This window comes from Panthera uncia, chromosome D1 (assembly GCF_023721935.1).
Source record: "Panthera uncia isolate 11264 chromosome D1, Puncia_PCG_1.0, whole genome shotgun sequence".
Lineage (NCBI taxonomy): Eukaryota > Metazoa > Chordata > Mammalia > Carnivora > Felidae > Panthera > Panthera uncia.
This window is the reverse complement of record NC_064808.1, coordinates 93,435,013-93,448,670: the sequence shown is the minus strand read 5'-3', so window position 1 is coordinate 93,448,670 and position 13,658 is coordinate 93,435,013. Positions and strand designations below refer to the sequence as shown.

Genomic DNA, 13,658 nt, shown 5'->3' with positions numbered 1-13,658 from the left:
TTTTTTTTTTTTTTTTCTTAACTTGGAGACTGGACTGAAAAGCTTGCTTTTCTAAATTGACCTTGAATCTGCCCCAGCTTTCTCTTTATACTAATACTGTATTAGGTCAGGCCCTTGTCATCTCTCTCCTGGTTTTGTTTTTTTGTTTGTTTTGTTTTGTTTTTAACATTTTAAGAACATCGCACTTTATTTTTTATTGAGGTGTAACTAGCACACAGTGTTATATTAGTTCCAGGTGTGCAGCATATTGATGCAACAGTCCTGTACATCACTCAATACTTGCCACAATAAATGTAGTCAGCATTGTCACCATACAACATTATTATAATATTGTTGAGTGTATTCCCTATCCATGACTTTTTTTTAATAACTGAAAGTTTGTATTTCTTAATCCTTTATATATATATATTTTTTAATGTTTATTTTTGAGAGAGAGAATGTGAGCTGGGGAGGGGCAGAGAGAGAGGGAGACACAGAATCCGAAGCAGGCTCCAGGATCTGAGCTGTCAGCACAGAATCCCACGCGGGCCTCGAACTCACAAGCTGCGAGATCATGACCTGAGCCAAAGTCGGACGCTTAACTGACTGAGCCGTCCAGGCGCATCCCCCTTTTTATCTATTTTGCCCATCTCCCAACCTGTCTCCCCTCTGTCAACCATCAGTTTTTCTTTGTATTTAAAGGTCTGTCTTTTTGTTTGTTTGTTTTGTTTTTTAAATTCCATATGTAAGTGAAATCATATGGTATTTGTTTTTCTCTCTCTGGCTCATTTCATTTAGCATAGTGCCCTCTAGGTTCATCCATGTTGTCCCAGATGGCAAGATCTCGTTCTTTTTTAAGGCTGAGTAATATTCCATTGTATGTATGTATGTCTGTATACATACATACACACATACCACATCTTTATTCATCTGTCTGTGGGCACTTGGATTGCTTCCATATCTTGGCTATTGTAAGTAATGCTGCGGTGAACATAGGGGTGCATATACCTTTTCGAGTTAGTGTTTTCACTTTCTTTGGATAAATACTCAGTAGTGGAAAAACTGATTATATGGTATCTCTATTTTGAACTTTGGGGGGAACCTCAATACTGTTTTTCACAGTGGTTGCACCAATTTACATTCCCACCGGTAGTGCATGAGGGTTCCCTTTACTCCACATCCTCTTCCAACACTCGTTTCTTGTCTTTCTGATAGCAGCCATTCTGACTGATGTGAGGTGTTACCTCATTGTGGTTCTGATTTGCATTTTCCTGATGATTAGTGATGCTTGAGCTTTTCATGGGCCAATTGGCGATCTGTACATCTTCTTTGGAAAAGTGTCTATTCAGGTCCTCTGCCCGTATCTTAATTGGTTTTTTTTTTTAGTGTTGAGTTGGATAAGTTCTTTATACGTTTTGAATATTAATCCCTTACCAGATACATCATTTATAAATATCTTTTCCTGTTTAGTAGGTTGCCTCTTGTTCTGTGGATGGTTTCCTTTGCTGTGCAAAAGCTTTTTATTTTGATGTAGTCCCAATAATCTATTTTTGCTTTTATTTTCCTTGCCTGAGGTCTCTCCTATATTTTTGTGGTATCCTTCTAGCTCTTCTCCCTGCCTTTGATATGTATTTCCTCTTATTCATCAGCTACTTGATTGCCAAAAAGAGCTTCCTACAAATTTTAATTGTTGTATTCCCGTTCTTAAAACCTGTTAGTTTCTTCTTGTTTTCTACAGGATAAAGTCCAGCTTCTTAATGTAGTACATACGATCTCCTCTGAGGTTCCTGATTAGTTACTCCTTATGCTATTTTCTGTTAGGCCGTTGTGCATTCTGATTGCTATACCTTTTTACATGTTATCCCTTCTTCTTAGAGTACTCTTAACTCACCTTCCTTTTTATGATTATTTTAGTAAAAAGCTTAGCATCTGATAGTTGGAACTATGGAGGTCAATTAGTTGCCTGCATTTTGATTTATATTCAATATAGCTCATAGGCCAGCCCCTCAAGATAATGGGTTAGCAGGCTGTCAGAAGTTAGCATTTTACTTTGTTTTGTTTGCTTGTTTGTTTATTTATTTATTTATTTATTTATTTATTTATTTTAGAGAGAGGGCACGAGCATGGGAGGGGCAGAGGGAGAGAGAAAGAGACTCTCAAGCAGGCTCCATGTTCAGCACGGAGCCCAATTCAGGGCTCAATGCCATGACCCTGGGTTCATGACCAGAGCCAAAATCAAGAGTCAAACACTCAACTGAATGAGCCACCTAGGGGCCCCTAGCATATTTTTAACATTACCTGTTTTAAGCTCTGCGTGAGTACTGAGAGGATGCTAGAGTTACTGTAATTTGGGCCCTAAGCTGAGGTTAGACACTGAAGACACTACCCAAACTCAAAACCAAAAGAAACGACATTCTGTATTAGTTAGGATTAGGTCCATCTGTAAGTAATTGAAAAACTGAACACTGGCTTAAATAAAACAGAAGTTATATATCTTTCACAGAAATTTCCAGAGGTATGCAATCCAGCACCATTATGGCAGCCCAGTTCCATGAAGTCCTCAGGGACTTTCCTTCCTCAGGGTGTGTTTTTGGGGCCCATAGTGCAAGGTGGTATTTGTTTTCTAGGCAATAGAATTGAGTCAGAGACCAGGAAGGAGGCAAAGGCATTACTCTGGCTATCTGCCATAGACCATTTCTATCCCGTCAACTAGAACCTAGTCCTATACTCATCCCTAAGTCCGATGTATACAGTTAAAAATTCTTTTAGGGTAGAAGAAGAGGAGAATGGATTTTGAGGGATAAATATCAACGGATTCGTCTAAAGTCTTTAATCTGATATTGAGTCTATACCTTTCTTTTTAGTCCTTTTTCCTCTAACTTACCACATAAACCCCATGTTCCAGCCCAAAGTCTTTCTATTACCGTTGGCTGGAAATGACTGTCTCCTCATCAACATCTTGTGGCACTGTTATTCTGGATTGCAGTTATCATATACTGGACTGCATTGCTGTCATTTGTCTACATATGTAGCCTCCCTATATCGTAAGGTCTCACCACAGTGTATATTCCTGGGAGCGTTGACCGTGTCTCATATGTCTGTACTGCCTGGGCTGGTGCATTCTAAATAATTGGTTTGCGATACAAATTTCTTATATGCTAAATGAGTAACTTGGATGATTTCTTGGTTTCTTGTAGAATTTTAGGAAAGGAAGATGGATCAACCTAGTGGAAGGAGTTTTATGCAAGTATTATGTGAAAAATATAGTCCTGAAAACTTTCCTTACCGTCGTGGTCCTGGGATGGGAGTCCACGTCCCAGCCACACCTCAGGGCTCCCCCATGAAAGGTAAGATAGACGTGACCTAAAACATTTATTTACTGGAGCTTAGTACTTAGGACATCAAACCAGATATTGCCTTGTTTGTAAGTTATTTCCTTTATTTTGGAATTCGAGTTGCATAGTCTTTCTTTCTTGTTAGGACTTCAGTTTTTTGAAAAACCCAGAAGGATCTCTTTTCCTACAGACTGGCCGGAAGCTGGCTTACTTGCGCTCATAAGGCGCAAACAATATCTGAGTGGTGATGTTTCAAATATGTGTTCTGACGAGGAACTTCAGAGGATGTGAGATAGTCCAAGACTGGCCTGTGCCCTCAGTGACCTTACAACCTAATTGGATTACAAGATACTCACATTTACAAGCATATAACACAGTTATGTGCGGTTCACGTTGAGCCAAATGATTGGCACAGTGATTGGGAAAGAAATTTAGGAGAGAGTTAATAAATATGATCAGGAAAGGGTTCAAAGCTATGAGACTTGAACGGACTCTTTAAGAATGTAGAATTCGGTTAGGGAGGAGATAAAGACATAGATCTAGGAGAGGGGGTATGGTGTGAGCAGAGATCTACAGCATTTAGAAATGTGCAAGATGTGTCTCTCGCTTACATGTTAGGCTCATGAGTATTGAACAGCTCTTGGATGTAGTTCTTGGTGAGTGTGGGAGATCAATATTGACAGTGTTTTAGTTCCTGTGTTCCTCAATACAACTGTCTTATCACTCCATATAAATTGGAATGGCAGAAAGAGGTGGCTTTCTTACTTAGTCATTTTTTTTCAAGCTTCATTTCCATGCTGAAAAATTTGATACTGGAAAGTGCTGAGTTGAAAAATTATATGATTTGAGGCCTCCATGAATCAAATATTTCCTTTGTGAGTCCTTATTTCATACCAGATAGGGAAAGAGTGGCTGAATTCTCATGTCTGTCCTTTTTCCTAGGGCAAGAAGCATGGTTTTATTGACACGTATTTTTGAACCAGGCAGTAGTTGGACCAAATTCATTAAATAGTTTAAGACCCTGCAATACTTTCTCCCATTACAATGATGTATTTTTAAATGTCTAATTTTCATAAAGGACACATTCTACATGGATATGAAACAGAAATGATTGACAGAGAAGTATGAGAGAAAGAGACGTAGATTTTTAATGAATCCACTTAAGTGAGGAGGATTTCCTCAATGATAGGAATTTGAAAATAGGAGTGATTTCACAGTAGACTAACTAATGGTTTGAAATAATTTTCGAGGGCAGCAATTGGTGGAAATACACATCAGACAGAGAGAAAAGAGCTATCCAGAATGATACTTTTGAACTAAATTTTAAAAAAGAAAGAATTGAGGCCAGTTAGAAGGCAGTGGTAGTCCAGATGAATCACAGTTTCTAGTGTTCAGATGATAAGATCATAGCAAGGATGATAGCCGTGTTGTTTGTGGTTGAGATCAGCAATCCTGCCATGGGGGGAAGCCTGCAAGACTCTGTGGGTTGTACTAGTCCAGTACTTTTATTCTCCTCCTGGTCCATATTTGACTGTTTCCCATTAAATTCAGTACCCTTTGATCCCATCATATTCCGTATTTTCCAGGTCCTCGTGTAATTTTGTGCTGTTTGGTTTTGATTCCTGGGGGCTGAATGTATGTAGACAAGAATCAGGCTGATTTAGAACGTGTTGTGTTCCCCCCCCCCCCCCCCCCGGCCCCGATTCAGATCGCCTCAACCTCCCAAGTGTACTGGTGTTGAACAGCTGTGGAATAACATGTGCAGGAGATGAAAAAGAAATTGCTGCCTTCTGTGCTCATGTGTCGGAACTAGATCTTTCTGACAACAAACTCGAAGACTGGCATGAGGTAAAGTTTTTATATTGCTGCATTTTGGTGAATTCTACTGAATTCTGGTTCTCACTGGAGATTCTTGTCTCTGTGTCTCAAGATAAATAACTGACTACTTCAGCTGTTCTGTTGGTTTTTTTCTTTTCAATTAACATTGTTACTGCTAATTTTTCATTAATGTGAAAAGCACCAGGGAACTTTCTTCCAGGCATCTAGAGGTTAATAAGGCTGCAGAGGTGTAGACTGCCAACAATGCATTGGCCTTTCTACTGTTTCACTAGTTTACACATCCTGTGTTCATTGTACCACTCGTTCACCATTTATTACTATAAATTCACATAAAAATTGCTTGAGCTCAAAACTAAGATTGTAAAAATATTAATTTTTACTACTGAAATTTACTCCAAATTTTAAGAACTTTTCTAAAACGAATATTTTAAAACTTTTCCTTATTCTATTAAGTCTCATAGGTGATTTGACAGACCCGATGTCTTTTGACCTCAGAGTAAGTCAAACCAACTACACAAATAAAAGTATTAACAACATAACATTGCCTACCTGATGATAAAATTAACTCGTGGAAGCTACTGTTAAGAATTAGGGAAGAAGGGGTGCCTGGGTGGCTCAGTTGAGCATCTGACTCTTGATTTCGGCTCAGGTCACGGTCCCAGGGTGATGGGATTGAGCCCTATGTCAGGCTTAGTGCTGAGCGTGGAGTCTGCTTAAGGTTCCCTCTCTCTCTCTGTCTCTCTCTCTCTCCCTCTCCAACAAAAAAATAAAAAAGAATTAGGGAAAAATAGTTCTTCCTACTTCATTCATTCTCCTGCCTTAATTTAGGATCTTCTTTCTTGCTTAAACTGTGGAGAAAGTTTCCTGATGGATTTTCCGGCTTCCCGTAAGCTGTCTTCTATAGTGCAACCAGACTCCTTTTAATAAATGGAATAAGATTATGACACTCTCCTGCTTAAAGTCCTTTAGTTGCTAAGATCTGAACTCTCTAAATGTAGCCTTCCACCATATGGCCCTTGGCTACTTTTAGAGCTTTATCTCCATCTTTAGCCATATGCTTTTTCTTGCAGCTCATGATAAACTCTTGACATGAAAAGCTTCCTTGCTTTTATTCATTCTCAGTCCACTGCTGTTTTTCCTTGTCTCCCTGGCGTCTTCCTTCCCATGTATCTTGGCCCAAGTCACTATTCCTCTATGAAACTTTCCCCGGCTCTCATTCAGGCAGAAGTAGATTATCCCAGCACCTGTATCATGCTGCTATGTTACATGTGATTATTTATCACGATGTAGTACAGTCACTTGTATACTTGATAGTTTTCCTGCTGGACCCTGAGCTTATTAAAAGTCGAGATTTTTGTCTCTATTATCATCAGCACCCAGAGTGTCATACTAGGTATTCAAATGTTCGTTGAATGCATTAATGAACAAATGATTGTATCTTAAGGATTGATCAAGACCTCTTGCTCCAACTTTTCCTGCGATCTTAAGAAGCTCACTTAATCCTTTGGTGTTTTGCTTTGCTCACCTCTAAGACGGGGCTGCCGATAAAACTGATCATTGAGGTGCTTTGTGGGTATTAAATGCCATACAGATTCCAAGACAGCTTTTTTGTTTAAGAAAAACCTGTCGGTGACCTAGTTGTCTTCAGCTTTTCTTATTATTTGTCTGTTTCATTGTCTTGTTTACTCTGATAACTGTGCTTCTGGTTACATTTCCTATTTCTATTAAGATGTTTACCAAATTCTTTGAGATGCATGTCCTTTGATTTTTAAGTGACTTGTTAATATATATGCAGATTTGTGTTCCAAGAAATAATCTCTATTTGTACATGGATTTATTTACTAATTCATTTATCTAAACAACTAGTATAGTTCACTGTTCAACAAATTACAGTCTTTGTCTTCTTGGTCCTTTGAGATGCTTAGTTGACATGCATGCTGTGTCCACGCTGCACAGAGGCAACAAGAACTGCCTGCTTCACCCCTCTCCATCTCCCGGATTCCCACAGTGGTCTGCTGCTGAACCTCCAGGGAGAGTTTTTAACCTGCACGGGTGACAAGTCAGACCACATTTTCCTCTGAATCATTTCACATCCTATGTTCGCAGGCTGATTCCCTTAAACGTGTTTCTTTGGGAGTGTAAAATTTCACAAAGGTTTTGTGCTTTGACCACGTACATAAGCTAAGCTTTTGCCAAGTGGTGAGAACAGTTTAACAGTGATCGAGCTGGTGCCTCGGAAGAACAATCTATGTCAGTGTGGATCAGAACACAGAGTTTACACTAGGCAGTTCAGCCTTTTCTCTGCTTAGAGAAAGGTCTACACTAAATATTTTCCATCCATTAACATGTATGGCCAGAGGGTCATATGTTCATTTGTGCTCTGTATGCATATTCTTACGTGTCCTCTATAAGTCTATATCCAGGCAGTTTTCAAATAAGTCTTTTGTTGCTGCTACCGTTCGGGTTTCCGTTTTCCAATTTATTTTTGTTTTCATCATTCCTTTATATTTTGTCCTTTGCTTTAACTGTAGTTGATGCCAATCTTCTAGAATATCTATCAGAGAGCACAGAGATGGGAGAAACACTGACAGCAGAAGAATATTGATTTTTAGGATAGATTAAACTCTGCCAGGCTACAAATGCCTCATAGGTCACAGTTTTAAGACATTACATTTCGACCTCCTTACAACCTGTGTACCTGATCACCAAAACGATAAATTCATCCCTGGCCATTAAGTGAGTTTATTTTGGCCAGTTTTTGATATAGCAATGTGGGACCAAATAAGATAGTTTGTTCTTTTCGTGTTTTGAATGGTGACTAATGTTATAAGTAACTTCTTTTGTAGTTTAAACTACTGGCTACTGTATGTATATTCAGGGACAAAGATAAATATGAGTGAGAAGTGTAATACTGTGAGGGGAGGCAAAGATTTGTCTCCATCCTTTGAAAATTGGGCATCTGTGTGTGAAAAAAGATGCATTTTTTAGCTTTTGACTTGAATTTCCCAAGGCATCTCCTTTTTCCTCCCTATCTTATCAAAACCATTTTATAGGAGAAATTAACCCAAGTAGTTGAGAGGAGGGAGGAATTAGCCCCTCAGGTGAGGCAGAGAATAGCTTGGGTATAAGTTACAGATTGTTATCTTACAACCCTTTCCCCATTTTTCTCAAAAGTTTAGTTTCTTCATTTTTACAAGCAGAGTAGAGGCTCCTCTATTAAATCATAGAACTGTAGAGACCTAGAAGGTCGTGTAAGTTCACTCCATGTTTCGGCACACGAACAACGCAGGTTTGAACTGTGTGGGTCCACTTACATGCAGGCTTCTTGCAGGACAGTACTGTAAATATATTTTCTCTTCCTTACGGTTTTCTTAATAACATTTTCTCTGGGTGGGTGGAGGATGGGCTAAATGAATGATGGGTACTAAGGAGGGCACTTGTGATGAGCACTGGCTGGCGTCTGAAAGTGACGAATCACTAAATTCTTCTCCCGAAACTAATATTACACTATATGTTAACTAACTAGGATTTAAATAAAAACTTGAAACATATAGAAAAAAGAAAAAGAGAAGAAAAAAAGGTCAGGTGTAAAAGAGAGGATCTCTTTTGTAAAAATTCTTAAAATATCTACAGATGTAAGTGTATATGTTGGAATATGCATGCATTTTTTTTTTTCTGGGAAGAATCGCAAGAATTTGTTCTGTTCAAATTTCATAACTGTGAACATTTTGTTACTGTTCTGTTTTGACTTCATTAAGGATTACCGGGCTGTTGAATTGGGGCCTTTTTTAGTTTTCTTTATATTTCTCTATATGAAAACAAAACACATATTACTAAAACAACAAAATGAAACAAAAACATATTTTCTCTAGCTCACTTTATTGTAAGAATACAGTCCATAATACAACATACAGATAAGTTAATTGACTGTTTACATTATCATTAAGGCTTCCTGTCAACAGTAGGCTATCAATAAAGTTTCAGGGGAGTCAAAACTTGTAGGCAGATTTTCAACTTTGTGGGATGTTGGTGCCCCTAACCTCTGCGTTGTTCAAAGGTCAGCTGTATCACTCTAACTAAAGGAGTCTTTTTTTTTTTTTTTAGAGTTTAAAAAAGGTAAGTCAGTATACTGCCCTAGAAACTCGCTGAATGTTTGTTTGTAGGACATTTTTAGAAGTACATTTGCCTGTGTAATTAATATATTTTCAAAAATCTTATCATTAGTGTAAGGTTACCCCAAATCCTTTTTAGCCTTAACCTTTTAAAGAATATTTTTATTTGTAACATATATTATTTTTTCCTGCTTGAATTATTATAGTCCAATTTTATCTTTCTAGGATATTCCATACGATATAACATACAGCCAGGGTTGACAGATTGGTTCATACTATACTTACTATGTTAGGAATAGTTACATTTATTGAATGATGTTGTGCCATTAATTTATTCAGCAAACATTAAGTGCCCACTGTGCAGTAGTGAACTATCCCCTGCTTTCATGGAATTTACATCCTATTGGGGAATAGGTAAGGAAGTAAGTTTCTACACTGGGTTCAGTGCTTTACACTGGATCTCATTTATTCCCACCAACAGTCCTGTGAAACAGGTGGGTCCTATTGTCTCTAAGTTACAAATGAGGAAGTGGAGAGTTGGGGAGGGAAAGTAACTTGTCAGACCACACAGCTAGGAAGTGTTGGAACCTGGTTTGAACCTAGCTTTTTTTGACTCTGAAAACAGTCCTATTTCTCATAACGTTTAATCACCACATTTCCTATTTGATGCTTACTACATTTACTGGGCTTTGAACATTTCCTTCATACTTGTTTAAGCTCGTTCTTTTTTTCTGGTTGTATTTATAATCTAGTTGTGGTATGTTGGAAGAACCATGGCTCTGATTTTTAAATCCTAGATTGGGTTCTTGTGATGCTGAGACCTTAGTCAAATTATTTAACATTCCTGAGCCTGACTTTCTTCATTTGTTAAAATGAAAATAGTTTATCTTGCAAGTTGTTTTGAGAATTCAGTGAAATAAGCTTTATGAAAAGAGACTAGTACCATGTAGAGGTAATAGTTAAGGTGAGTAATGCTGATTTCCTTTTTTAAAAAAAATCTTCTTTCCTACCAAGTTTCTAGCTAAATCGTTAAATTGATGATCATGTTTTCTCTTTTGTTATGGATGCTTTTTGTTTTTGAGTGTATATAAAGTTTGGTTATCTTCTTTTATCTTATTCTTTTGAGAGAGAGCCAAGTGGGGGAGGGGCAGAGAGAGAGGGACAGAGGAGCTGAAGTGGGCTCTGCCCTGACAGCAGACAGCCCCATGTGGGGCTTGAACTCACAAACCGCGAGATCGTGAAACCACAGGATCATGACCTGAGCTGAAGTCAGACACTCAACCGACTGAGCCACCCAGGTGCCCCCAATTTGGTCATCTTTGAGCCAAATTGAAACTGTTTCTTTAAAAAAAATTTTTTTTTTAATGTTTTATTTATTTTTGAGACATAGAGCATGAGTGGAGGAGGGGCAGAGAGAGAGTGAGACACAGAATCCAAAGCCGGCTCCAGGCTCTGAGCTGTTAGCACAGAGCCTGGCTCGGGGCTTGATCTCACGAACCACAAGATCATGACCTCAGCGGAAGTCAGACGCCCAACTGACTGAGCTGCCCAGGCACCCCAAGTTGAAACTGTTTCTAAGTGACTGTGGTTATGTCAGTTTTGAACACCTGAGCTGTTACCGTGTGTTCTTCAGTAAATCTTTAATTAGCCTTAATATTGTACTGAGGACAAAAGGAAGGAGAAAGTCAAAGAGAATTACGTGACCCAGTCTCAGGTCTCTAGAAACTTGCAGCCTAAAACGTCATCAAAATTATCTTTTCTCCATTTATCAAAGAGAATATCATACAGAACAGAATCAAAAACCTTGCCAAAGGCAACGTGTAAAGTCTTTCTTTTGTACCATTAATTTTCAATTATGTCACTCTTTCATAGAAAGATTAAATTCTTTGCCAAGATTTGTTGAAATTACTTACGCCCCTCTGTAGGTATCGTCACTAACAGGACTCCCTAATGTGAATGGCCTTTTGCCTGGAGCCCCACTCACTTAAGCTTTATGAGCATGATTGCGATTTAAAAACTCTGATTGCTGCCTGATACGCATTTCTTTTTTTCTCCCCAGGTCAGTAAAATTGTGTCAAATGTTCCCCAGTTGGAGTTTCTAAACCTGAGTTCCAACCCTCTGAATTTGTCGGTTTTAGAAAGAACATGTGCTGGGTCCTTCTCTGGGGTTCGCAAACTTGTCCTCAACAACAGCAAAGCTTCTTGGGAGACGGTCCACACGATACTGCAGGAGTTACCCGAGTAAGCTCAGAGAGCATGATGGAGAGGGGGCTGTGTTGCCATCTTTCTTAGTACACAGAATCACTGCTGATCTCCCATCTCAGAAACACTAGAACAGCAGATTGGATGGAGAACGAAGTCAGAAAAATGAAGTACTTAGAAGGAGGGTAATTTAGTAGCATTTTCTTTGGAATACTTGTTTAGTGTTGAGTAGCACCGAGACATAAGATATGTCATCCTTTGGCGAGAAAATATCCCTGAGAAGCACTTATCATTTCTAGATCAACCCACCCTTTCTCCATTTTAATCTTCTGATTACCTGATTTCAGAATTTTGCGTCAGCGCTTTTCTTTGGGACGAAAAAAAAAATCATACGATCTATAAAATATATTAACACTCAGATGATTAAGTGCCTCGCTGGCCCGATGGGAAAATGGAACTCTTTTCGATAATTTAAACAAGAAATTATGCTTTTGTTTGTCAGTTTAGAAATGCTTTCTTACATTTGTTTGTATGTAGCTTTGAATAAACACACGAGTATTCAAAGGAAGCAGCTTAAAGAAATATGTGAAACTGTAGTTTCTTTGTCTAAATATGGAACTTATCAAAGCCTTTTGAGTCTGGTCTCACCCCATTTATTCCATCTGAGTTTCTTACCATCCCTCTAATGAGACTGGTTGCCACTCACTTCACACAGCCCCTGGCATGGCAGAGAATGAGCTTGGAGAGCCTGCTTCCCCCTACTGGCCATATGACCGTTGAGAAGCGAATGAACTCCGTTTCCTTGTCTGTAAAATGGGTGTAACTGTATCTACCTGGCAGAAATAAAGCACTTGGAACAGGGCCTGGCTCAGGGTAGGAACTTAGTAAATGATAGTTAATATTTCTGTTTCCACGCATTGCGTTCACATTGTTTCTGGGATTTTCCTCTTATCTCCTCTCAACTTTTGCAAGTCTGCCCTTCCTTCAAGGCCATGCAGTCTTCCCTGACTATTCTAACTACAATTTCAATTCCACTCCTATGTGAACTGCTATCTTAGAGTGAGTACTGCCTTATTTAGCATTTAGTTATTTAAGCACAAAATTAATTTAGTGGGTTATCATCCTGGGTTATATCGTTCTCTGCTGTTTTATGTGTTTTGGGTTCTGTGTCTCCAGCTATATTTTAAGCTTTAGAAAGACATCTTTATGTCTTCCCCGCAATACCTACCAGAGCCTCACACACAGTAGGCACTTATTTATTTATCGAATAAATGAAAGTAGGTGCAAAGTAGAAACATATCTGCTTTCAACAATGAAATATTTCCTTTTTTCTCTGCAGTTTGGAGGAGCTCTTCCTGTGCCTTAATGACTATGAAACAGTGTCTTGTCCTTCTATTTGCTGTCATTCTCTTAAGCTACTACATATAACAGACAATAACCTCCAAGACTGGACTGAAATACGAAAGTTAGGAGTTATGTTTCCTTCACTGGATACTCTCGTCCTGGCGAACAATCATTTGAATGCTATTGAGGAGCCTGATGATTCACTGGCCCGGTTGTTTCCTAATCTACGATCCATCAGCCTCCACAAATCAGGTGAGGTACATGCAAATTGATCTGAGCTTACACATGAGATCAATGATCGTGTATTTCTTTCAGTCACGGCTCTGCCTCCTTGTAGGATGCGTTTTCAAGAGTGACATGCAGGTGCCGGTTGATTAGCTAAATTTAGGGCGTCCGTGTTCGTAAATGATAAATACCAAGTGGCATAGCATCTTATTAGCTGTTTATGTTTTATATGCTGAAGAGGTCATACCATGAAAGGAGTGAGACAGATTGATGAGTTGGACAGTAAAAGGCAGGGTCAGAGTACAAGGAATGACAAACTAGCCCATTTTGCCTGGATTCAGGTTAAGGAATTTCAACCTACCGTACCCTGTAAGTGCTTACTTTTCTCTTCTAGTATGGTATGGTAGTTACATAGTATTAGATAGGATTGATAGCCAGTTTGCTGCCATTTGATTCTGTGTCTCCCAGAAATGAGTATTTTTAGCCTATTTTTTTTTAACTAATAAATTTTATGTTTTAGAGCAGTTTTAAATTCATAGCAGAATTGAGCAGAAGTACTGAGTTCCCACATACTCTGCACACCCCCCCCCCCCCCCCCCCCCCCCCCCCCCCCCCCCCCCCC

At 38.9% G+C, this 13,658-nt stretch overlaps 1 protein-coding gene across 5 annotated transcripts in view; it reads left to right on the top strand.

Annotated features, from left to right (window-relative positions):
* TBCEL (tubulin folding cofactor E like) overlaps positions 1 to 13,658 on the top strand; it is a 75,425-nt gene that overhangs the window by 25,720 nt on the left and 36,047 nt on the right. For all 5 annotated transcript variants that reach the window (XM_049620919.1, XM_049620895.1, XM_049620909.1 and 2 more), the window contains 4 exons: positions 3,177 to 3,326; positions 5,023 to 5,162; positions 11,325 to 11,506; positions 12,807 to 13,063. In XM_049620919.1, coding sequence (XP_049476876.1) covers positions 3,194 to 3,326; positions 5,023 to 5,162; positions 11,325 to 11,506; positions 12,807 to 13,063 — 712 coding nt within the window. In that variant the 5' untranslated portion in view covers positions 3,177 to 3,193. The remainder of the gene's footprint in view (positions 1 to 3,176; positions 3,327 to 5,022; positions 5,163 to 11,324; positions 11,507 to 12,806; positions 13,064 to 13,658) is intronic.